Genomic DNA, 27,525 nt, shown 5'->3' with positions numbered 1-27,525 from the left:
TACATATTGTCCATGCCCATGAGTCCTTTATTCATGTTTCTTTACTTGCCCCTTTCCCTTCTATGCCCCCACCCTTGATTTCCCTCCCTGCTCCCCTCAAGTCACTGTCAGTTTGTTCTTTAGTTCCATGTCTCTGGTTCTGTTTTGTTCATTTATTTGTTTTGTTGATTAGGTTCCACTTATAGATGAGATCATATACTATTTGTCTTTTACTGCCTGTCTTATTTCACTTAGCATAATGTTCTGCAGTTCCATCCATGCTGTCACAAAAGATAAGAGTTCTTTCTGCATAGTATTCCATTGTCCCATCAAGAAACCAGCTCCTTGATTCATTGATTCTTTGTATTGTTTTTTTAGTCTCTATGCCATTTAATTCTGCTGTGATCTTGATTATTTACTTCTGATTGTTCTGGGCTTTGTTGTTGTTCCTCTAGTTCTTTTAGATGTAAGATTAGGTTGTTTATTTGAGATTTTTCTATCTTATTTAGGTAGGTCTATATTGCTATGAATTTCCCTCATGTCATTGCTATGCCCCATAGGTTTGGGGTTGTTGTGTGTTTATTTTCATTTGTTTCCAGATATTTCTTGATTTTTTCCTTGATCTCATTGTTACCCCATTCATTATTTAATAACACATTATTCAGCCTCTATGTATTTAAATGTTTTTGAGTTTTTTTTCTTGAGTTTGATTTTTAGTTTGAAGTCATTATGATCTGAGAAGATGCTTGATATGATTTCAATTTTCTTGAATTCATTGAAGCTAATTTTATGTCCTATCATTTGTCTGTCTTTGACAATGACCCATGTGGGTTTGAGAAGAATGTGTATTTTGCCTATTTAGTGAAATGTTTTTATATACCAGTTAAGTCCATTTTATCTTAAGTGTTATTCAATTCTGGAATATTTTGTTGATTTTTTTGTCTGGAAGTTCTTTCCATTTTTGACAGTTGGGTGTTAAAATCCCCTATTATGACTGTATTGCTTTCTACCTCTTTCTTAAAGTCCTCCATTATTTTCTTTATATATTTAGGTGCACACATATTGGGTGTGTATGTGTTTATACAAGTTATATCCATATAACCCTTGGACTACTATATATTCTATAACTGTTGGACTACTCCATTAAATATTATGTAGTGGCTTTGTCTCTTGTCATGGCCTTTGGTTTGAAGTCTGCTTAGTCTGATGTAAATATTGCTCTCTCACCTTTTTTTCATGTCTGTTTGCTTGGAATATTTTTTTCTATCCCTTCACTTTCAGATCTTTTGTTCTGAGATGGATCTCTTTTAGACAGCATATGTTCAGGTCATGTTTTCTAATCCATTCAGCTACCCTATGTCTTTTGATTGGAGCATTTAATCCATTAATATTTAAGGTTATTATTGGTAGATACTTATTCATTACCATTTCCCCCCTCTGTACCTGTGTTCCTTTCTCTCTCTATTCTTTCTTAAAGCAGTCCCTTTAGCATCTCCTGCAGTGATGGCTTGGTGGAGATGTACTCTTTTAGCCATCCTTTTTCTGTGAAGCTTTTTATTTCACCTTCTATTTAAAATGAGAGCTCTTTGGATAGAATTGTCTTGGTTGGAGGTCACTGGTTTTCATTACTTGGAATATTCATGCCAGTCCTTTCTGTTTTGTAGTGTTTATGTTGAGAAATCAGCTGATAGTTTATTGGAGTTCCCATTTATGTTACTAGCTATTTCTCCCTTGCTGCCTTTAAGATTCTGTCTTTGTCCTAAATTTTGTCATTTTGATTGTAATGTGTCTTGGACTGGGCTTGTTTTGTTGTTCATCTTGATTGGGACTCACTATGGTTCCTGGACTTGTATTACATTTTCCCTCACTAAGTTAGGGGAATTTTCTGTCATTATTTTTTCAAACAGATTTTCTATCTCTCACTTCTTTTCTTCTCCTTCTGATATCCCTATGATGTGAATATTGTTTCATGTTGTCCCTAAGTTCCCATAATCTATTGTTCTTTTCATGTCTTTTTTCATGTTGTTGTTCTATTTTTTCTGCTTTGTCTTCCAACTCACTGATTTGATCCTCTGCTTTATCTAGCCTGCTTTCAATTTTATTCTAGTATATTCTTCATATCATATATTACATTCTTGATTTCTAACTGGTTCTTACTCAAGATTTCTATGTCCTTTTTCATGCTGTTGTAGGTCCCATTGAGTTCCTTATAGTTCTAACTAAGGTACTTGAAAATTTTTATAACCATTACTTTGAACTCTGTCTGATAAATTGCTGGCCTTGATTTCCCTTAGCTTTTTCTGGAGATTTCTCACTTTCTTTTGTTATGGGGTTGCTTTTTGACTCCCTATTGTACTTGTTTCTGTATTTATTTCTGTGTATTAGATTGATTTGCTTTGATTCTCTGTCTTGTGCAGTAGCCTTGTATGTTAGGAGTCCTGTGGGACCAAGTGGTGCAGACTCTGATCTCCTGATCTGGATGCTCTAGGAATGACCTCTCTGTGGGTTATGTGGACTTTCCTATTGTATTTGTCCCATTTGTTGGTGGGAACTCCCCTCTGACTGGCTAGTAAGAGGCTCAATCCCTACTACATGTTGTAAGCTGTTGTATAGGTGGTGGCAGAACAAAGCAAAAAACACAAAAACAACACCAAAACAAGGAGCCCTCCTGACCACCACAGCAATATCAAGCACAAGAGAGCAAAGGATAATAACAACAGAAAGCAAAATATAATAGTAGAGAAAGGGGAAAAGGAAAAAGAATATGAGACCAAAGGAAAGAACAGTGATCATGAAAGGAGAAGGGGAAGAGAACTACTTATAATGAACTGAAAGAGGAAAACAGGGAAATGGAACACAGAAAAGGTAACAAAAATACTAAAAGGGGAGAAGAAGGAAAACAGTAGGGGTAATCAAAGATAAGAGTAGAATACGTGACATGAAAGAAAAATGAGGATACCAAAAATAAAAGAAAAAGAAAAAGATAAGTAAAAAGGCTATGAAAAAGAAAAAATAAGATAATGAAAAAAGAACCAAGTGGATTTTTCTCAGCATAATTTAGATATTGCCTTCTGTTTTCTCCCTTTGGATACCTTTCTGATGTCTGAGTCTGGTGCAAGCCAATGCCTGGTGGTGTGGCCCTCAGCCACCTCAAAGCTACAGGTAGTCCACAGTTTGTGGCATATTCCTCCAGTGTTGGCAGCTCCTGGGGTGAGCCAAGCTGCTTTGCAAAGCCGGCTTTTATTAGGGTCTAGCAGTGTGTCAGCAAATGTTTCAAATCTCCACAGGATCCACCTCTGCCTGTCTCTGCCTGCTGGCCTGCTGTCAACTTTAAGACCAATTGCAGACCTCACTATTTTGAGTGGGCTCCTGGTAGAAACAGGTGGCAGTGATTCTTGGATCTCCCATAGCAGGTACCTTTTAGACTTCTGGAAGATTGTGGGTGTGTACCCCCTCCTCTGAGTCACTAGTCTGAGTCTGCCCAGGATTATTTCCCTATACGCTGTAGGGCAGGGCCCCAGTAGGCTCCAAAGCCCAGATTTTCTGTCTGCCTGGTGCCAGGAAGGCATTTCCTTAGCTCTCCTAATAGGGGGAACACCAGACTGTTTCTCAGGATAGTGTATGGATTCATTGCACCCTGCCGCCACTCTCTGACAACCCCCGAGTCTGTTTATGTTGCTGTCTCCTCAGCAAGAGTTAAAGACAGGATGGGAGAAAAGAAAGAAAGAAAACCCAAACAAAACAGAACACCAACACAGAGCAAAACTGAAAAAAGAATAAAAAAAAAACTTGCTGAGTGGAACAAACAGGATATCAGAGGTTGTAGTGAGGGGATTTCCAGAGGGTGGAAGCAGTAGTATCCCACAGGGCAAGGTAATTGATTTTTTCCTGGGAGGGGCTAGCTCTTCTCAAGAAAGATGGCTGCTATGGAGCCCAGGTATATCCAACCCTGAAAAATCCCACAGCCACTCCCCCAAGACTCTCCCCAATCTTCCCACTCCAGACTCTTCTCTCCTGACTCCAGTTTGTACCACCCTCTCTTCCTCAGGCCCAAACTGGGTAGCTGCAAACACAAAACCTTTGCTTTGCCCTTTAAAGAAAAACAGAAAAGGTAGTAAGTTTTTTCTCTAGAGGTTTTTGTCTCTTCCCAGAGCAGAGAGCATGCACGGTGCAGACTCCTTGATCTCCTGTTCTGGATGCTCTAGGAATAGCCCTTGTGTGGGTTTTTGGGACTCTCCTGTTGTATTTGGGCCCTGATTTTTATTAGCCTATTCCTTGTTGGGAACCTTCCTCTATCTTGCTAAGGGGCTCCACATTTCCCATGACTGCCTCTGCCTTGAGAGAGCTTCTAAGTGTGTTTTGGGTTCCCAGTCCCTGCACATATAGGAGGTCACCTATCGAGGCTTGTCTCTCACACCAATGCCTCTCCCGCTCTCTCCCAACTCGATAGCTTATATCCTATATGCACTGTCTTCTTTCAAGTCTTATATCATCCTCATGGGGTAGGGGAAACAAGGGAAGAGTCTAGCAGCAAAACTGTAACTATGGACAGTGGAACGGCTGTCACGCCACTCCCTCCAGGGAGTCTCAGCATCAGGTTCTCGCTGCTATGCTTCAGCCAGGGTCTCAGCAGCCAGCGCTGCCCCAGCCGCCTCTCTCTACCCCTGGCGCTCCTGGCTCCTCATTCCAGCAGCAACCTCCTCAGTTAGTCTCTGTCCCGTTTGTAGTTCTAGCAGCGCCTGGGGCCAGGGAGGCGACAGCCCCCTCCCCAGCAAGTATCACAGGCCCCAGACCCTGGCTCCTTGTGGAGGCAGGGTGTGCGTCCCTGTCCAGGGTGGAGGGCACAGAGACAAGTCTGGGTGCTAAGGTGAGGCTGCTCCAGTTTATTCTTCCAGAGGGGGATATTGTAACTTCCACAAAATGGTTCCCACTCAAAATCTGCACAGGCAGACATGCTGTGCTGGCCTGCCACTGGCAGCAGCAGCTCTACAGGAGAGCCCAGGTCACCAACCCCTGAGTATCCTCACAGGTGGGCAGGCACTTGCCCACCTGCACAGTCATCTGCACACATGGTCACTCCTGCTCTCACACTCAGCAGGATTTTCGAGTTGATCGCTCTACGGTTTAGGGGCAAGACCTGTCCCGAGCTGGGAGCAAGTGTATGGAGCTTCCAGCTACTCTGCAGCCATCTTGGGAACCTCGGCAGCCTTTCATTCGTAAAATAGAATCCGAAGCCCTTATCAAGGTCTTATGTGATTTGACTCTTGAATATATTCATTTCATACTGTTCTTTCTTTTGTTTCAGCCACATTGGCTTCTTTTCTGTTGCTAGAAAACACTGAGCCATTTCTTAACTCAGGCCCTTTGCTGATGCTGTCTATTGGCACTGCTCTTCTTAGTTTTGAACCTGGCTCTCTCTGTCCCATCTTAAGACTGTAGACCAAGCATAACCCAAGAGAGGCTTTTGCTGGTCAGCCTAACTGAAGTGGCCATTGCTCTAAGTGTTATAATATTTGTACTGTACTGTAGTTAATATCTTGATTATTTTTGGTCTCCCCTCTGTGAAGGTGTGGTCCTCCAGATTGTGGCTTGTAGTGCCTATTTTTAAATTAATAAATACTTGTTGAATTCTTAAGATTCATTCCAATCTTAGAAAATATGGTGTGATATAAAAATGTACATCTATAAATTATGAAGGGTTCCTCTTTTATAGGATTTCCTTTATTTTAAGTTATTCAGTTGGTAAAAAATATAGTTGATTTATAACTTTTAAGTAATGTATTTATTGCTTATTAAAATAGGGTTATGGCTATATTATGGCTCAATTACAAATACAAATGAAATACAGGATGCTGAGTTTTTAGATAGTGAATTAAGTAATTGTTTTTTGACTCAGTGCTCTAAGTTTTCTAGTAGCTTACTCTGGGAACATCATTTAATTTATATCTATGTAGATAGTTTATTAAGACTCAGTAGTCTTAATAAACTATCTTTAAGATAGTATGTTTAAGATAAGTATGTTAATATTATTTATGTTTAATTCTCTCATACACTTAGTAATATCTATTTTCCCAATCCCTTCCCTTTTGTGATTTCTTTAATTTTTAGGATCATCATGCCTAGACTTCATAATATAAAAAAGCCTCTTGCATATCAGATTTCCTGTTTGACAAGTGAATCTTATAAACAGCTGGATTATTTGCCTGACAAACTAAGAGCAAAGCTGCTTCCTTTTCAGAAAGACGGCATTACTTTTGCCCTTAGAAGAGATGGCAGGTAAGGTATTTTTTTGAAGACATGCTAAAAATGTTAAATCCCTGGCAAATGTAAAAAACAAAGCTCTGTGCAAAGCTTTGTGTGTGTGTGTGTGTGTGTGTGTGTGTGTACAGAGTCTTCCATTAATTTTATTTTGCTGCATCATGAAATAATAATTTCAGGGTATAATTTATTTTGCCTTTATTCATGAGTGATATTTTGGTTGGCATATAGCTCTACTTCGATAGCTATATTTTTTTCTTAGCACTTTGGAAGTTATAGTCTGCTGTCTTCTGGTTTCTACAGTTGACAGGAAAAAATGTGCTCTTGAGTCTCAAAATATTATCCTACAGGTGACTTATTACAAAATAAAAAATTACAAAATGACTAATATTAATATCACCAAGTAGCAGGACACCTTCAGGCATAATGTGGTGCATGGGACATATGCAACATTCCTTAGCAGTGTTCTTTCTGGAAATACTTGAGCTGATAATCATAAGGAAGCAGTCAAACAAGTTCAGAATGTAGGCCATTTTTTCAGGACAACTGACCTGAAGTCTTCAAATGATTCAATGTCATGAAAAACCTAGGGCAGTGGTGAGAATGTTTTCAATTGAGAGATAAATAAGAGCTAGAATATCTGAAAGTAAAGCATAAACTTTGATTAGGTCCTGGATAAGTGGAAAGATAAACTTTAGAGGACATTTTTTTAGGATAACTGGGAAAATTTTATCTGGGCTGTATTATAGTGATGCTATTGAATTAATGTTGATTATCTTAGGTGAGGTAATGGTATTGCAGTTGAATAGAAGAATGTTCTTGTTCTGGGATGATAAAGAATTTGAAGGTGGGGGGGAATCCTACTATCTTCATCCTACTTTCTACATTTTCACGAAAGGGAAGGATCTGTGTATGTTTAGAAAAACTTTGAATGGGTCAGCCAAAATGTTAACAGTGAATCTGGTCGTGTAAGTGTGTTCATTGTATTACTGGGGGGAGGGGGTTAACAAAACCCCACCAAGGAATTACTCTAATTTTCATTGCTTTGTAGATCTCTTGTCTGTATGTTATTTTAAGGTTTTTCTCTTTGTCTTTGGAGTTCTGCAGTTTCACTATAATGCATTTAGTATTTTTTAAATCCTATTTGGGATTATTGTACATTTTTAATTTGGGATTTGTATCATGTTGATTCTGAAAAATTCTCAGTTATTACTTCTTCAAATATTGATTCTTACCGATTCTCTCTATTATTTTCTGCAATTTGAATTAGACTTATACTTGACCTTTTCACTCCCAACTATTTAGTGTTTCTTATATTTTCTGTGTTACATTATGTCTGTTTTTAAAGATCCCTCTTATAGTACATGATTATGCTGTTTAACTCATCTACTGAACTTGTAAAAAACTAAGAAAAGTGTGAGGATCATAAGTGTACAACTTGAAGAATTTTCACAGAATAGCCATCACCCAGATCAAGAAATAGAATTACATTACTAGTGTCCCAGAAATCTTCTTCTTGCCCCCTCCTAATCACTACTACCTGCCTCCTCTCCAGAGGCACCACTATCCTGACTTCTAACACCATAAATTACTTTTACATGTTCAACTATATCATTGTAATTATATATATACACACATATAAATATATATGTTTATGTACTTATATATGTGTATATATATACATATACTTTTTTGTGTCTGACTTCTTTCACTCAGCATCATTGTGAGATCCTTCCACATTGTTATATTTGGTTGTAGTTGTTTCATTTGCATTTCCATATATTATAAAATTTTATTGTGTAAATGTACCATGATTGACTTATATTGAGTCTACAGTTGATGAGCATATGGGTTGTTTTTAGTTTCGAGCTTTTATAAAAACAACACTATGAACATTCTTATACACATCTTTTGGTAAATGTAGGAACATTTCTCTTGTATGTATACCAAGGAGAGAAATTGTTGGGTCATAAAATATGCATGTATTCCACTAAGTAGATACTACTAAGTATATTTTGCCAGGTCTGTCTTAATGAAGTAACTACCACAAGTAGATGGCTTAAACAACAGAAATTTATTGCCTCACAGTTCTAGAGGCTAGAAGTCCGAAATTAAGGTTTGCTGGGATTGATTTCTTCCCAAGGTTGTTTGGAAAGGTTCTCCTCTAAGTCTTATTCCTTTACTTGTAGATGGCTGTCTACACAGCCATTTCCAATGGCTTTTCACATCATTTTCCTTCTATTCATGTCAAAATTTTCCCCTAACACATTTTTTTATCCTCAACAAAGGACATTTTTTTCATTGCTTTTAGAACGAGAGAGGGAAGGAGAGAGAAAGGGAGAGAGAGAGAAACATCAATGTGAGAGAGAAACAGCAGCCCATTGCCTCCTGCACATTTCTGGACAAGGTTTTGAACCAGCAACCAGGCATGCACCCTGACAGGAATCAAACCACAGCCCTTAGGTTATGGGACAGTGTTCCAACAAACCAAGCCATACCTGCCAGGCCAAAATTTTTCCTTTTTAAAAGGATACCAGTTATATTGGATTAGAGACCACCCCAATGGCCTTATTTTAACTAATTAGATCTGCAATAATCCTATTGCCAAATTAGTTCACATTCTGAGGCAATGTGTTCTAGGACTTCATCATAGGAATTGGGGGGCATAGTTCAACCCCTAAACTCATCCAAACATTTTTTAAAGTGATTGTACCAATTTATACTTCTATTATGGTGTCTAAGAGTTCCAGTTATACTATATCCTTACCAACACTTGATACTGTCTATATTTAATTTCATTTTTGGTATTCTGGTAATTATGTAGTAATATTTATTGCGGTTTTTATTTACATCTTTCTGATAACAAATGAAGTTTAACACATTTTCATATACTTATTAGCCATTTGGACATTCTCTTTTGTTAAGCACCCATTCATGTCTTATCCATTTTCCTACTGAGTTTTCTGTCTACCCTTTTCTTGTTGTTTTCTAGGAGTCTTTTGTGAGATTTATATTTTTATTGAGTCTTTTGTCAGGTAGACATGTTGCAAATACTTTTTCTCAGGCTATGACTTTTTCACTCTTTTCATAATGTCTTGTAAGGAGATGTTCTCAATTTTAATGTCATCTTAAATACTCTTTATCAGTTTCTCTTTTATGCCTGACATTTTTTGCACCCTATTTTAGAAATATTTGTCTACCTCAAGGTTGTGAAGATAATTTCCTATGTTTTGTCCTAAAAACTTTACTGTTTTATTTTTTACAAATTTGATCCACAGTCCACCTGGATTTGAATTTTTTACATGGCATGAGTTAAGGGGCAGGCTTGATTAGTTACTGATTATTTATTTAATTTTGTATATGGATGTCTGATTGACTCATCACACTTTTGAAAAGACCAAGTTTTCTCCACTGCACTAGAGTGTCTTGTCATAAATCAAGTTATCTTATGTGTATCTTTCTATTTAAGTGCTCTCTAGTGGAACTTTCTGCTATGGTAGAAATGTTTGTATCTTTACTGTTTAATTTCATAGTTATTAGGTATGCATGGCTACTGATTTCTTGAAATGTGACCAGTGTAACTAAAGACTGAATTTTTCATTTTTGTTGAATTTATTGGAGTGACATTGGTTAATAAAACTATGTAAGTTTTAGGTGTGCAGTTCTATAAGACATCATCTGTATATTGTACTGTGTGTTCACCACCCCAAGTCAAGTCTCCTTCCCTCACCATTTATCATCCTTTTACCCTCCTCTGAATTTTTAGTTTTAGCTAATTTTAATTAATGTAATTTAAATAGCCAGATGTGTCTAGTGGCTAGCATATGGGACAGTGTAGATATAGATAATTTATTTGTTTTATTAATATTTGTCTGACTGCCAGTCTTCTTGCTGGTACCATACTTCTAAATTACTGTAAATTTATAAAGCTATTTTGGTATAAGGTAGCATATAGCTTCATTTAAAAACATTTTTTTATTATTGTTGGCTCTTTGCATTGCCTCTAAATTATGGATATCACTTATCAATTTTCACCAAAAAAGTTGTTGGGATTGTTTTGTATCTGTAGATCAGTTTGGGTAGAATTGATATATTTAAAATATAGAGTATTTTAATCCATGAATGTGAATGATTATTTTAAGATTTTCTCTTTGTTTGGGTATCCAAAAGTTTTATTATGGTATTCCTAGGAGTGGTTTTCTTTGTATTTATAGCTTAATCCTCAAGTAGATGTCATTCATTAATTCTGGAAAATTCTTAGTTACTGTCTCTTCAAAAAATTACTTTGTCCCCCTTTTTTCTCTTCCTTAATTCCAGTTATTGGAACTTTTCTTGGTGTCCCACTATCTCTTCTTTTTCTTCTCTTCTTAATTTTTAAAATTTCTGTGCTTCAGGTGGATACTTTTTGTTTACCCATATTCTTATTCTAGTCCTGTCATTTGCTGTTAAATAAACCTATTGAATTCCCTTAAGGAAGATACCACCACTGAAAATACCTAAAACTAAAACCCATTCAGTATGTCTGGAATAAAGTTTAATTTATTACTCAATAAGCAAGGGAGAACTATCCTTGTTAGATACAGGATCTTGAAACAAAGCAAAGAGTTGGTATTGTATCAGGCTTTGGGGAGGTTCAGAGGCTTTTAAAAAGCTGGAGTGTTTACGGATTTGCTGAATTTCACAGTATAGTTAAGGGATTAGCTAACTAATGTCAAAGAACAGTCAGTCCTTTCTTGTAATTGGGGAATGAATGAGAACATTTTATATTCTGTTCTTGTCAGATAGATTATTATTAAATTCTAGAATATACAGTTCCTATCTACCAGATTATGTAGATAGTATCTTGTTTCTTTCCATGTTTTATTCTATCTCTTATTTCTGTAAATATTTACACATACTTATTTTACATATCTAAAGTCCTTCGGAAGCTTTTTGTTATCGATATGATGGTTCACTTCCCAATGTATTACCTAATTTTAAAAATTTAGTTTTAATATTTAGGTAATCTTAATCTCTGGAAGTCTAGAAGAGACCTAGAGAATGGGTAAATTCCTTTAAAGAGGATTTGCAAAATCAAGTTCTTAAGTTTAGTGTTTTCCAGGTCATAGGCAGTTTAAATTCAAAATCTCACATTTATTTTTAGGTAGGTTTATGATTATGAATTGAGATTATTAATTTTTACCTCATGCTAAACATTGTTATCTTACTGTCTTTTAAAGAAATTAGGTATAATTAATTTTATAAAATGCACAGGTTTTAGGCGTATAGTTCAGTGGATTCTGACATATGCATGCACCTGTGTTTTAAAACACCTCAGACAAGATATAGTACACTTTCATTCCCCAGAATAGGCCTCTTTCCAATCATAACCATTCCCCTGAATTAGGCAACCACTGATCTGACATCTATCACCAGAATGTAATTTTTATAATTACTTGATACTCTCTTTATTTTTTTAATTTTTATTTGGAAGTAATTTCAACTTACAGAAAAAAGTATTATTTTTAGTCCTGGCTGGGTAGCTCAGTTGGTTGGAGCATTGTCCCAATAGGTAAGGTTGTAGGTTCAATCTCAGATAAGAGCACATAGAAAAATCAACCAATAGGACTTCTGGCTAAGATGGATGTGTAGGTAAATATACTTTGCCTCTTTGCACAACCAAAAGAAAGTCAACAACAAATTTAAAAACAAAAAATAACCAGAACTGCCAGGAAATCAAACTATATGGAAGTCTGACAACCAAGGAGTTGAAGAAGAAACATTCATCCAGACTGGTATGAGGGGCAGAGACAGGCAGCTGGAGGGGGAGGACGCTCAGTGGCTGGTGGACCAGGGCAGGCTAGCAGACCAGGCCAGGCACGCAGGGTGAGGCAGCACCTGGCAGACCAGTTGGTCCCACATTTGCGCACAGATAAACTGGGAGGAACGAGTGGGGAACAAGACAGGTCACACAACCCAGAGTTCCCATGCAGAAACTAAACTTCAAAACCTCTAAGTGTAAAAACCTGTGGGGGTTGTGGTGGCAGGAGAAATTCCCAGCCTCACAGGAGAGTCCATTGGAGAGACCCACAGGGTCCTGGAACATACACAAACCTAACCCCCCGCCCACCCAGGGAATCAGCACCAGAAGGGCCCAATTTGCTTGTGGGTAGTGGGAGAAGTGACTGAAAGCCAGCCAAGAGCTGAGCAAGTGTTATTGTTCCCTCTTAGACCCCTCCCCCCATACAGCACCACAGTGGAGAGACATGGGTTGCCCTGCCCTGGTGAATACATAAGGCTCCACCCCTTACTATGTAACAGGCGTGCCAAGACAAAAAAATAATATGGCCCATGTGAAACAGATTAAAGCTTTAAAAATAAAACTAAGCAATGAAGAGATAGTCAACCTATCAGATTTAGAGTTCAAAACACTGGTAATCAGGATGCTCACAGAAATGGCTGAGTATGGCCACAAAATAGGGGAAGAAGTGAAGGCTGTGCAATTGAAATGCAGGAAAATGTACAGGGAACCAACAGTGAAGAGAAAGAAACCAGAACTCAAATCAACGGTTTGGAGCAGAAGAAGAAATAAATATTCACCCAGAACAGAATAAAGAAACAAGAATTCAAAAAACTGAGGAGAGGCTTAGTAGCCGCTGGGACAACTTGAAATGTTCCAACATCCGAATCATGGGGGTGCCAGGAAGAGAAGAGGAAGAGCAAGAAACTGAAAACTGATTTGAACAAATAATGAAGGAGAGCTTCCCCAATCTGGCAAAGCAAATAGACTTCCAGGAAGTCCAGGAAGCTCAGAGTCCCAAAGAAACTGGACCCTAGGAAACACACACCAAGGCACATCATAATTACATTACCCAAGATGAAACATAAAGAGAGAATCTTAAAAGCAGCAAGAGAAAAAGACAGTTACCTACAAAAGAGTTCCCATAAGACTGTCAACTGATTTCTCAAAAGAAACCTTTCAAGCAAGAAGGGGCTGGACAGAGTATTCCAAGTCTTGCAAGGCAAGGACCTACACTAAGATTACTCGATCCAGCAAAGCTATCATTTAGAATGGGAGAGTAGATAAAGTGCTTCCCAGATGAGGTAATGTTAAAGGAATTCATTATCAACAAGCTCTTATATGAAATGTTAAAGGGACTTCTCTAAGAAAAAGATGTTGAATCAAAAATATAAACAGTAAAATGACAACAAATGCACAACTATCAACAACTGAACCTAATAAAGAAAAACCCTAAGCAAACAATTAGAACAGGAACAGAATCACTGAATTGGAGATCACATGAAGGGTTATTATCAGCAGGGAGGGGTAAGGGGGAGATTAGGAGAGAAGGTACAGGGAATAAGAAGCATAGATGGCGGGTAGAAAATAGACAGGGGGAGGTTAAGAATAGTATGGGGAATGGAGAAGCCAAAGAACTTATATGAACTAAGGTGGGGGAATGCTGGTGGGAGTGGGAATGTAGGGTGGAGGGGGATAAAGGGGAGAAAAAAAATGGGACCACTGTAATAGCATAATCAATAAATACATTTAAAAAAAGAAAAATCAACTAATAAATACATAAATGGACCAAGCAATAAATCCTTGTTTCTTTCTTACTTTTCTTTCCTCTCTCTCTCAAAATCAATATATAAATTTAAAAAAATTTTTAAATAAAAAGTTATTTTTGAAAGTGTAAAAATAACTAAAAATCAGGAAATTTAACTTCTATATATATGTTATCAGTTATACCAATAATATCATTTTTAACTCTTTTAATATAAGATCCATAGTCTCTCATGACACTGGCATTTTTTTTTGAAGACTATAGGCGAGTTTATTTTATAGAATGTCTCAATTTTTAAATGTTTTATTATGATAATATTTAGATTATGTAATCCTTTCTGGATTAGTACATTAAGTGAGATCTAGGTTCTGTCCTTCTCAGGATATTGCTTTTGAAGGCACATTGTATTTGTCAGCCTCTTACTGGAAATATTAATTTTGATTGCTACTCAAAGTGGGTGGTTTCTTTATCATATAGTTACTACTTTGCTCTTGTAAAATTATTGCCTACCTAGCAAACAACTACTCAAGAAGCAAATATGTTGCTTCTTATCTAATTTTTGCTCTTGGATATATTATCCACAGATGATTCTTGTTCAAAATAACTTTTCTCATGACAGTTCTAAAATGATGATTTATTATTGACATTTTGCTTTAAGGAGGAGCCTTCTCTTCTGCCCCTGCAGTGAATCTCCCTGACCACTGTCTTTATCCATCCATCCATGTATCCATCCATTTATCCATCCTCAGGATGGACTCATGGATTCCTATTATATTCAGTGGGTTATAATTCTGTATTTTACCATAGCTTACTTTTGGTCTGTTTTAGAACTTGTTACAAATAGAATTATGCAGATTATATGTGTCTGACTTATCTTATTCAACATGTTTTTGAGATTCATATATGTTATTTTGATCTCTGAATATAGGACAATTTTGTTCATTCACTTACTGATATACATTGAGCGTGGCTCTAGTTTAGGAATCAAATGTACAATGATGGTGTTAACATTCTTGGATAAGTCTTTTATGGACATATTTTTAATTCTCCTGCTAGGTTTTAGGGTATGTGTCTGTTTATCTTAGTAAGAAAACTGTCCAACTTTTCCCTATTAGCAATATACAGTATGAGAGTTGTAGATGCTCCAGGTTTTTGTAAACATTTGGTATTGTCCGCTTTTTATCTTTAGTCATTCAAAATGAATCGGTCTTCAAGGGATAGCTCATTGTGTTATGATTTGTATTTCCCTAATTACTAATGATGTTGGCGTCTTTCCCTATGCTTATTGGCCGTATATATGTTAAAATATATATAATATTTGTTTTACTATATATAATGTATATCAATGTTGTGCTCATGCTTTAATCATTGTTTGTCTTTTTATTATTGATTTGAAGCAATTCTTTTTATATTCTGTATACAAGACCTCTGCCAGATATATGTATTATGCGTATTTTCTCCAAGTCTATAGTTTGCCTTTTAATTCTCCTTATGGTATCCTTTGATAACAGCAAATTTTAATTTTGATAGAATCTAATTTGTCAAGTTTTTATATAGTTAGTACTTTTTATGTTGTCACCAGAAGTGTTTTCCTACAACAATATGGTCTTCTATGTTTTGTACTGGAAGCTTTACAGTTTTAGCTTTTATTTTTTTATATAAAATTTATTTGAAATTAATTTTTGTGTATATGGTGAGCAAAGAGTTCTAGGTTCAGTTTTCTTTCATACTGATACCATTTATTCCACTGTGACATGTAAAAAAGTCTATTGTTTTCATAAATTATTTCATCATCCTTTTGAAAATGCAATTGACCATATATGTATACATCTATTTCCCTTTTGCTATACATCTCCTTCCCTATTGTCACCCATTTTTCATTTTCACTTTTTGTAACATTTTTAGGCTCAAGTTTTGTTTAGGATTCCCATTTCCACTGTTTACTTTATGTAGATCTAAGACCTATTTCTATCACCCTGCTTGCTATTAAATCTTGAGTTTCCCTGTTGATAGTTCTGGAGGCACTTTCATTGTGTCCTGTGACTTTATTACGCAGGTATCACTTTGTGTTTAACTTTCTCTTTTGTTTCTGCCCATTGTAAATTTTTCTTGGTTTTCTTCAGAATTTAGGCATTTTAAAAGATACTATGTTATCTCATTTAGCATTTTAGGTATTTGTAAAGGGGAGTGTTTTCAGAATATTTAAACCACTATAGTACTGAGAGCAGAAATCTTACTGTTAAATTTTCATTCATTTGGGATTATATTCTTTGTCTTTATAAAATACCCTTATAAAATTACTTAATTCTTTCCTTTTGTACTCTAAACTTAATCTTGTGTGATTACTATCCCAACAACTCTGACCATGTTTTCGTAGGATGCCTTTAACTGTCTTCTGTTTTCAACATTTTTGAGATACTTCCTTTAGATGAGTTAAGTTCCAAAGTTAGATTTCACTTTGTGTTTCACTTCAGTTTGTCTTTTCTTTTAAATAGTATTAATCTCACTTTTATTCACTGACATTAAAGCTATATATTTTAATTCTGTCATCATAGTATTTGTTATGGTTTCTGTTCTTAAAACCATGTTACTGTATAATCACTAGATGATCCAGTAAATACAGGGTGGGGCAAAAGCAGCTTTACAGTTGTTCATATGGAAAATAATACAATAATTAATAAACAGTAATACAAGAATAGACTCTGTTTCACATAGAACTATAAACCTAGTTTTGCCCTACCTGATATATGGCTGTGCAATTAAGTGTTCATGTTTAATATACACTTTTAGTAATTGAAGGGTTGGGAATTTGAATCCATTCATAATCTTTATAATTTATAGCTTTATACAATATACTTGGTTCTCTATTTTATTAGGCTGTGTTTTCTTATTCCCAATTTTTTGTAATAACATTTGGTATATTGCCTTTTTCTCCCTTTCTGACCCTCTTTCTCAGCACATCATATTAACTGGTTAATATTTCTTGATGTTCATCTTTGTATCTTTAAAAATACTTACAATGTGTTCTTATAAAATATATTTTTTACCAAATTTAAATGATTTTTGCTTTTTTGCCTCTTTACTCAATTAGGTATGTAATTTCTCTGTCATTGCCTATAACTATTCTTTTCTGTATACTCATTATTTAAACAGCTAAATTATTTCACTGCTTCCCTTCAGTTTATTTTGTTTCAGCAGAGTGTTCTTTGGTTTCAATTATCTTCTCAAAGTTTTTTAGACAGTCCAATGGGAAGTCACTTCCCCAATTTCTTACATTTTAAATATGTCCTTTCACTGAGTTTATACTAAATGACAAATTGACTAGGTAAGAAATTTCTTAGTCCCACTTTCTTTTCTGGTTGATGTTGTAGGCATTGCTCCACCCTTTCTTGTAGACAAGTCTGAGGGCTGCCTCATTTTTCTGTCCTTAAAGGTTATTCATTTGTTTTGTTTTCTTACCCATTTTGATAGTCAGTACTAGAATATGCCTTGGTGTTGATGCTTATATGTCTCTTTCCTGGATGTACTACATTACTTTAATCTGTAGTTTATATTTTTCTTTTATTTCTGGAAACTTCCTGAATTACATTGAGAATAATTTTTCACTTCCTTTATTTTGATTTTCTACTTTGAAGATACCAAGTATGCTTATGTTTTGTTGATTCCTCTTGGCCTGTCATCTATGTTAAAAATTTGTGTTTTTCTTTCTTAATTTATTTTTTTCTAAAACTCTTCTGGCCTTTTATTCCCATTGAAAATTTCCTTTGGGTCCTGTCCTGTGTGTTCTGTTTTTAGCAGTGCCTGTTTTCTCTTCTATTTCCATTGGGTTTCAGTTCAGTGGTGGTTATTTTTCTTTACTTCTCGAACTTATCAGTTCACATTTAATTTCTTTATGTTTCTTGCCATAGCTTCCTATATTTGTAGCATTGTTGCTCATTTTAAATTGCTACTCATCATTCAAGGAGGAATGCTTCTTCCCGTCCCTACTTGCTATTTTGTTTATGACACTATTTTTTGTGTGCGATATATTTCTTTTGAAATAAACATAGCAGGATATCCAACCATGCAGAGTTTCTCACACCTGTCCTGGCCTCCTTTTGCTTTCCAACCATTTGGGGTTTGTGATTGAGCTTTGCCTCCTTTACTTCTCCTAGTAGCTAGACTGGACTCCGAAATATTTAATCTGTCTACTTATCCTCTTGTTGATGCAAAGAAAGGATTTTTGACTTGGCAATGCAAGTATCCCCTTTACTTTGGAACTGTGTTCTGCTGTTTTGTTTTGTTTCCCTGAGATGCGTAGCCAAAGTATTCTTTCTGGTTATATTCCTTCTGTTGTTGTTATTGTTGCTGTTTTTAATATTTAGTGTTTTTGTTAAACCATCTATTTGTTTTGTCTAGTTTTCAAAGACGATAAATAACTGTGCTTTTAACTTGTGAATCTGTGCTCTACCTTATTCAGGGTTAGATGCATTACTTAGGTATTTATTAAATTATTATTTATATATCTATATCTGGATATACATGGTTAAAAGTAAATGACACTTCTTAGTATAATAAGTTTTCAGTATACAGTTGAATAAGAAGCTTTGCTATATGTCATTTACTTAATCACATTGGATGAGATGTAAGATGCTTGTCACTGAATGAATTACTAGGATTAACATGGCACACTTTCATTGTTACATAGATGTATAGATGGTGTTCTATAAAATAAACTGTATTTCATTTCTTCTGAAAATTCTGGTAGAACAGTTTGTACTAACTATGTGTTTGTATGAAAGGAGAGAGTACATTGTGGTATTTTAGGCTTTTTCAAAAAGTCTAAAGTATGAGATGATTTTGTAGTAATTTGTATTCTTTTGTCATCAAGGTATCACTTGATGACAGCCTAAAATCTTTCATTGTTTTCTTTTCTCTCCTAAAACTGAAGATTTTCTGTTATATTCCACATTTAGATATACAGTGGAACCTTGGTTCTCAGACTTAATTTGTATTGGAAAACTGTTTGAAAAGCATTTTGCTCAAAAACAGAATCTCCTTTTTTTTGTCGCCTGAGAGATGCGTGACTACTCATACAGGTAGCAGCATGAAAGGATTGCTGGGTAGAGAATTGAGACCCGAAGTCTTCTTAGATAACTGAACATTTTTTCTATGAACAACTTGGTTGAAGACTGAACTGTTTGAGAACCAAGGTTTAACTGTACTGCTTTTGTAGTGTTATAATCCTTATTTGTTTGGTTGATCGTAGGTTGAATTTCTGCCCCTAGAGTAGTAAGTGCTAGGGGCTGGGGAGAGGAGGAAGGTAATGTAGAGTTACTGTTTAATTTGTGCAGACTTTCAGTTTGAAATGCTGAGGAAGTACAGAGGATGGATAGTGGTGATGGCTATACAACAATGAGAAGGTTCTTAATACCACTGAAATTATACACTTAAAATGATTAAAGTGAAATATTTTATGTAACATATATCCACAATAAAAATGTATTACTAGTAGTATTGAATAGTATACACTCTTAGGGCATGGGAATGAGTAGGTTTGTAAGTTCAGTATTTAAAAAAAACAGTATATGATAGAAGCTCCATATGTATAAGGTTACATCCCTGTGAGGTATGTACTTATTACGAGCTTTCTTTTACCCATTAAGAAATTAAAGCTCAGAGAGGTTCATTTATAACAAATTTACCAATACCTCATTATTTTAGTGAACTCTCGGGGTAATTTGTCTGACATATACAACTTATAAGATAATAAAAGATGTAGTTGAGAGTTGGACCTATTTCTGCTTCACTCTAAGGCAGGTATCTTATTTTACTTTCCCTGACTTCCATGGGAATATTACAGCTTCACGTTATTGTGTAATGTCGACATGACATTCAGTTTTACTGTAGATTCTGACATGCCATGATTCAAGACCAGAAAAAAAAAAGTCTTATAGCAGCAATGTGAGTACCCTGAATAACTCCAAGCTCTGTGTTACATCTGTGGGCTTTAAACGAAGTCATGTCAAATTTGAGTAGACTGTATAAGATAGAAATGACTCATGTTCTATGAGGTCATCTACTACAATATTTTTAATTTTAAATTAGTTTTCTATTAGATGTACAGTTGTGCTTCTCCATAGTACTATGAGTTTCTAAGGGAGGAGATTGATTTTTATATCTATTTGGTATTTTAAATTACATCCTTGCCGGTCTGTTCCACCCGCTCCCACATTCCCTTCCTCTCTCCCTCCCTTCCCCTCCCTCCCTGGCCAGGTCTGGCCCATACCCCTTCCCGCCTGCTCCCTGAGGCCCTGCCGAGTCAGGCTGATGGCAGCTGGGTGCCATGGCTGGACAAACGGGTGCACCTGACAATGGACGCACAAACTCACGGAGGGCCACAGGCACACACAGCCTGGGCCAGTGCTCCGAGGCCCGCCCAGGAGGGCTGGGGCCATGCTCAGAATTTTTATTTGGTGCCTACCTTGAAATATAGGCCCGAAGAATGGCAGCTTGTTTGGACGTAGAAGATGACTTGGATAAAGGATAAAAATTAAGAAAGACATTTCGATGGAGGCATAGGTGGATGCACTGTACCTCCACGCACAACCAAGATTGGAACAACAATTTAGAGGCAGAATAACACCCAGAACTGACAGAAAATTTATCTGAATGGAAGTCAGACAGCCAAGAAGTTGAAATAGACCCATTCATCCAGACCGGTAGGAGGGGCAGAGACAAGCAGCCGGGCGCGGGTCTCGCTCGGAGAGCAAGGAGAGTTGGGCGCATAAGGCAATCGGGAGCACATGAGGCATCTGGGGCATGCAAGATCGCAGTGGGTGGACCCTGAGTATGCAAGCGGCAGCTGGCAGACTCAGGGAAGCAGTGATTGTGGAGCAGGGCAGAGTGCAAAACCCAGGATCCCAGAGAAGGGACTGAGGTCCCACGGAGAACGGAGCTACCGCCATTGTTCCCTCTGGACCCAGCCCTCACAACATCACAATCTAGCTACTGGGGTGCCCAGCCCTGGTGAACACCTAAGGCTCCGCCCCTCACTGTAACAGGAGGACCAGACTGCCCCCCCTCCCCAAAAAAAAATAGAGAGAGAGAGATGGCTCAAACAGAACAAATCACTGCCCCAGAACTCATCCTTTTGGGCAACCAAGAGATAGCTAACCTATCAGATGCACAGTTCAAAACACTGGTGATCAAGAAGCTCACAGAATTGGTTGATTTTGGTCACAAATTAGATGAAAAAATGCAGGTTACCATAAAAGAAATGAAGGAAAATGCACAGGGAACCAATAGTGATGGGAAGGAAACTGGGACTCAAAACAATAGAGTGGACCAGAAGGAAGAAAAAAACAACCAAACAGGAAAGAATGGAAAAATAAGAAATCAAAAACACCAGGAGAAGCTTAGAAACATCCAGGACATCTTTAAACATTCCAACATCCGAATTATAGGGGGTACCAGAAGGAGAAAAGGTAGAGCAACAGACTGAAAACATATTTGAATAAATAAAGGAGAACTTCCCCATTCTGGCAAAGGAAATAGACTTCCAGGAGGTCCAGGAAGCTCAGAGAGTCCCAAAGAAGTTGGACCCAAGGAGGAACACAACAAGGCACATCATAATTACATTACCCAAGATTAAAATGAAGGAGAGAATCCTAGAAGCAGCAAGAGATAAGGAGACAGTCACCTACAAAGAAGTTCCCATCAGACTGTCAGCTGATTTCTCAAAAGAGACTTTATAGGCAAGAAGGGGCTGGAAAGAAGTATTCCAAGTTATGAAAGACAAGGACCTATATCCCAGATTACTCTATCCAGCAAAGCTTTCATTTAGAATGGAAGGGCAGATAAAGTGCTTCTAAGATTAGGTCAAGTTAAAGGAGTTCATCATCACCAAGCCCTTATTTTATGAAATGTTAAAGGGACTTATCTAAGAAAAGATTAAGGAAAACATGTATTGTAAAATGACAGCAAACTCACAATTATTAACCACACCTAAAGCAAAACCAAAAGAAACTAAGCAAACAATTAGAACAGGAACAGAACCACAGAAATGGAGATCACTTGGAGGGTTAGCAACAAGGGAGTGAGAGGAGGAGAGAGGGGGAAAAGGTACAGAGAATAAGTAGCATAGATTGTAGGTAGAAAATAGACAGGGGAGGGTAAGAATAGTATGAGCAATGGAGAAGCTAAAGAACTTATAAGTATGACACATGGACATGAACTAAAGGGGGAAGTGGGTAGGAGAGGGTGTACAGGGTGGAGGGGAGTGAAGGGGGGAAATGGAACAACTGTAATAGCATAATCAATCAAATATATATTAAAAAAATTACATCATTTATTATCTGCTTTCTTGCTTTCTTTGGAGTCTCCTTCTTTCCAATGAAATAAAATTAAAGTTATCTCATCATGATAAATAATTTAATAGAAAGTGTCTTAGGATAGTAATGATTTTCAAACTACTCATGGAATCACTGTCTTCTAGTAATGCTGTAAGTGAAAAAAAAACCTTTAATATCAACAGTTAAACTATCTGGACATTACCTTTATATTTGTGGTTATTTGATTTTACACATTACCCTTCAGAAATGGAATATTTGATATACTGTGAAGAAAACAAAATCAATCCTACTTTTCTGGAATCCTGCTACTTAACTATCTTTAGTAGTCATAGAAATAATTCCTTTATAAGAATGTAATTGCTAAATCACTGCCTAACTACTTGATATTCTCTATGTACAAAAATGAGTAATACTTGGTAAAGCATCTAGATTTTTAAATAAATTTATGGTATTGGTATTAAACAATTTACATATTTTAACACATTCCCCCAAACTATTACTAAAAAACACTGGAATCCTTCTTTGGAAGCCAAGGAGCTGGTTGCTGACATAGTAATAATTTGGTTGTTTGCAAATTTTATAAAATATCAAACTGTCCCTAGTTACCATATTCCTTAAATAACTAATGGTGAGTTATCTCTGAAGTGTTGGATTGTGAGTAGGAGGGGAATTATATGTTACAGTGTTATATAAAACTGACTCATATGAGTGGGTGAAAAATCCCAAGAATACCAGGGCACCCACACTTGAAAAAGCCAATATGTGTCGATTCTTTTTATACTATGTTCCAGCAGGCTGCTTAATGGAGCTGTATTCATTAAAAAAAATCGTTATAACTTCTTTGATTGCCTTGGTGAATATCTTTCTGTTAAAAAAAAGTGAAGTAACATTTTTCTTACCATTAAAAAAGAAATCATTGTTCATAGCACAAAAGGTTTCATTCAGAATTTGAAGTAATTCACTTCCCTGAGCTTCAGTTTTTTTTTGTTAATTAGCTAAAATCAAGAAAACTAAAACACACATCCTTTTGGAATATGTTGGAATATTTGTTAAACCCAGTGTGTTTATCTTTGTGTGTGTATCAGATTAAATTTTTATTAGACTTTGTCATATGTAGAAAACCATTGATTTGCCATGCTTCCTGAGTCTTTTCATAGTCGATGAAAAGTTAATTTGATCAGCAGGGACCTCAGGGTTTTAATTTTAGATTAGAGTTAATCATACTAGTGTCTGTGGTAATCATTGCTTGGATTTAGCAACATCTTTATTTTTCATTTACACTTTAATTTCTATGATCTGCTTTTAGATATTCTTCTGTATGGAGAAAGATATGTTGAAGTGGGTAATTCTTGATGATTTTTCTCAGTGTTGCATAGTATCAGAAGTAGAATTTAAGCTGTTTATGACAACTGATCCTTAGTTCTCCACTAAAATCATTATTTGCTAATATGTCTGTCAGATCTATGATATTTTTAAATTTTGTCTTTTTATCTCAATGGTAAAAAGTAAGCCCTGTAGGTAAAAACTAATTTCTAGTAATAATTTCCAATTGGAATAACATTTTCATGGAACTGGACTTGGTTTCTTAAACTCGTGTTCCTCCAATCAGGTGTCAAGTACCATGTTTCCCTCTGTCCCTGGAGATTATTTCAAATAAATATCCACTGAATGCTAGTTTGGGGCACAGTAAGGCCCTTGGCATACAGAATAAATGAGATATTGTCTTATCTTCAAGAAATACACTGCCTAGTAGAAGAACATTCATAAAGAAATTTTATTATGGTGTGATAGATGTCACAATAGAAAGATGTTCAAGGTACAGATGAAAGCATGGAACAAAGATGATCTGAAAATGCTTCTCAGGAAACTATTGCGTAAGGTACATTTTAAAAAGACAAATGTGCATTAACTGACTGTGGGAGTTTTTATGCGATCACTCCAGACAAATCAAACACAGTGTTAAGGGAAATACCATATAGAAGAAGAATCCACATATTATTCCAAAAGGTCATTTTAAACATGTTTCTTCACTATCCTAATGACTGTCTTCTGAGTTGCCAGCATTTAATTGATATTTCTTTTCAAATACCTAATATAGATTGTCAGCTACTTGGTCTGCAAAATACCTGTTAAACCATCATCTTTATTTTGCTACTCAATAAATATTTATAATGTGGTAGAATAAATATTCTCAGTGAATATGCTGTTTCCTTATTAATTTAAAATTTACCTTATTTTAAAATTATATCACAGTATTCTTTTTAAATTTCAATTTTAAGTTTAATTTTTGCTTCATTTAGGAATTTTTTTTTAGATTTTATTTATTTTACTTTTAGACCAAGGGGACGAGAGAGAGAATGAGGAGAGAAACATTAATGTGTGGTTGCCTCTTGTGTGCTTCTTATTGGGGACCTGGCCTGCAACCCAGGCATGCGCCCTTACTGGAAATTAAACTGGCTACCCTTTGGTTCGAAGGCCGGTGCTCAATCCACTTAGCTACAACAGTCAGGGTTTCCTATAGGAATCTTTTCATGACATCCTTTTAAAAGTCTAATAGTTTAGGTCAAGTGACATTTCGTCATTATTCTCAAAATGTAAACAGAGACTTCCAGCCAAGATGGAGGTGTAGGTGGACACACTATGCCTCCTCACACAACCAGAATAGTGGCAGCAACAGTTTAGAAACAAAAAACAACCAGTACTGACAGAAAATTGAACTGTATGGAAGTCTGACAACTAAGGAATTAAACTAGACACATTGATCCAGACCGTTAGGAGGAACAGAGTTGGGCAGCCAGGCAGAGAGGGGTTTCGGCAAAAAAAAAAATGGTGACTGGTGGACCCTGGGCATGCAAGGTGGCAGCAGGCAGACCCAGTGAAGCGGCATATTGTGGAGGGGTGTGGTGTACAAGGCGAGTGGCAGACTGGATGGTCCCACATTCCCATGCAGATGAACCAGGAGGAACAATTGGGGAGCAAGACAAACTGTGCAACCCAGAGCTCCATTGTGGGGAAATAAAGCCTCAAAACACCAATTAAAAACACCTGTGGGGATTGACTGCTGGGAGGAACTGCCAGCCTCACAGGAAAAGGGCCAGATTTGCTTGGGGAAACGTGGGAAGTGACTGAAATCTGAAAGAGAGCAGAGCAAATACCATTGTTCCCTCTCAGACCTCTCCCCCACATACAGTAACATGGGTTACCCCTGCTGGTGAACACCTAAGGCTCAGCCCCTCACTACATAACAGGTGCGTCAAGACAGAAAAAAATGGCCCAGGCAAAAGAACAGATCAAAGCTTCAGAAAAAATACAACTAAGCAATGAAGAGATAGCCAAACTATCAGAAGCACAGTTCAAAACACTGATAATTAGGATGCTCACAGGATTGGTTGAATTTGGTCACAAATTAGATGAAAAAATGAAGGCTACACTAAGTGAAATAAAGGAAAATGTACAGGGAACCTATAGTGATAGGAAGGAAAATGGGACTCAAAACAATAGAGTGGACCAGAAGGAAGAAAAAAACAACCAAACAGGAAAGAATGGAAAAATAAGAAATCAAAAAAACCAGGAGAAGCTTAGAAACATCCAGGACACCTTTAAACGTTCCAACATCTGAATTATAGGGCTACCCAAAGTAGAAGAGGAAGTGGAAAAGTTACTTGAACAAATAATAAAGGGGAACTTCCCCAATCTGGCAAAGGAAATAGACTTCCAGGAGGTCCAGGAAGCTCAGAGAGTCCCAAAGAAGTGGGACCCAAGGAGGAACACAACAAGGCACATCATAATTACATTACCCAAGATTAAAATGAAGGAGAGAATCCTAGAAGCAGCAAGAGACAAGGAGACAGTCACCTACAAAGGAGTTCCCATCAGACTGTCTGCTGATTTCTCAAAAGAGACCTTACAGGCAAGAAGAGGTTGGAAAGAAGTATTCCAAGTCATGAAAGGCAAGGGCCTACATCCAAGATTACTCTATCCATCAAAGCTATCATTTAGAATGGAAGGGCAGACAAAGTGCTTCACAGATAAGGTCAAGTTAAGGGAGTTCATTATCACCAAGCCCTTATCATATGAAATGTTAAAGGGACTTATCTAAGAAAAAGAAGATAAAAACCATGTACAGTAAAATGACAGGAAACTCACAATTATTTATGACCACACCTAAAATCAAAACGAAAACAAACTAACCAAGTAACTAGAACAGGAACAGAACCACAGAAATAGAAATCGCATGGAGGTTAGCAACAGGGGGGTGGGAGGAGGAGAGAAGGGGAAAAGGTACAGAGAATAAGTAGTGTAAATAGTAGGTAGAAAACAGACAGGAGGAGGGCAAGAATAGTATGGGAAATGTAGAAGCTAAAGAACTTATAAGTATGATCATGGACATGAACTAAAGGGGAGGAATGCGGGTGGGAGGGGGTATGCAGGGTGGAGGGGAGTGAAGAGGGGGAAATGGGACAAGTGTAATAGCATAATCAATAAAATATATTTAAAAAATGTAAACAGACTGGCTGGTTCAGAGGAAGTTGGTGAACAAATGCATTGATGACATTTTATATTTTTTCTGAATTTCTGTTTATTCTTTTGGTGGATTGAATCAATTTGCAGAACATGAAACTGAATACACACACATACATATAAAGTTGAAAATAAATATTTTTAAACTTTTTCTTTTATTGTATTTTCATCACTATTTATACCCCTTATACTCTCTTCCTCCTCCCTCCCCCCTACCCCCACAATCACTGCATTGTTGAGTCCTTTTTTGCTTGATCCCTCCATCCCCTAAAGCTCCCTCCAGAGCTGTCAGCCAAAAATAAATGTTTAATAACTAAGATGTGTATGCCTGGGTATAGATTTTATTAAATTTTCATAGGAACAAATGGGTACAATGATCACAAAATTAGGTAACTGCCAGTTAAGGGGGCAATGTTTCCATGAACTTTAAAACACAATGAAAAGTAAGAATTTTTTAATCTAAGATATTTTGCACAGATGTTCTTTGATAAGTCTTCTTAGGGTTCATTTTCTTCATCAACAGAATAAAGAGGCTTATCCATGCATGCCTGCAGGAAACATTACCACAGCCCTACTACTCACGAGGAACTGGGGAGTACCACTCCATTTCTAACCTTCTTCCATTCTGTTTTCTCTGCTGTCCTGTTAAATGTTAGCAACTAATGTGAATTCACAAAATCACTCTTGTATCGAAGTAGATACTCTTGTGAGCCAGACTGCCGGATTGCAATCTCTGCTCTAACAAAAACAGTGGGACATGGACCCCTGTACCTCTACATTGCCCCATCTGCAATCAGTCATTTTTACCTTAGCTCTGAATACACTTGAGGTCTCTGAGGCTGCGAAGGAGGAAAAAGAACAAAAGGAGGTGGAAACTTAATTGGCTAAGT

The 27,525-nt window shown here is 36.7% G+C and overlaps 1 protein-coding gene across 1 annotated transcript in view; it reads left to right on the top strand.

Moving 5' to 3' along the window:
* ZRANB3 (zinc finger RANBP2-type containing 3) overlaps window positions 1–27,525 on the top strand; it is a 226,103-nt gene that overhangs the window by 14,047 nt on the left and 184,531 nt on the right. The window contains exon 2 of the mRNA XM_045826044.1: window positions 6,088–6,255. Coding sequence (XP_045682000.1) covers window positions 6,095–6,255 — 161 coding nt within the window. The 5' untranslated portion in view covers window positions 6,088–6,094. The remainder of the gene's footprint in view (window positions 1–6,087; window positions 6,256–27,525) is intronic.

This window comes from Phyllostomus hastatus, unplaced genomic scaffold (assembly GCF_019186645.2).
Source record: "Phyllostomus hastatus isolate PE091 unplaced genomic scaffold, TTU_PhHast_1.1 phas_scaffold_60, whole genome shotgun sequence".
Taxonomy (NCBI): Eukaryota; Metazoa; Chordata; class Mammalia; order Chiroptera; family Phyllostomidae; genus Phyllostomus; species Phyllostomus hastatus.
Note: the sequence above shows the minus strand (reverse complement) of the source record. Positions and strands in the feature narration are given on the sequence as shown.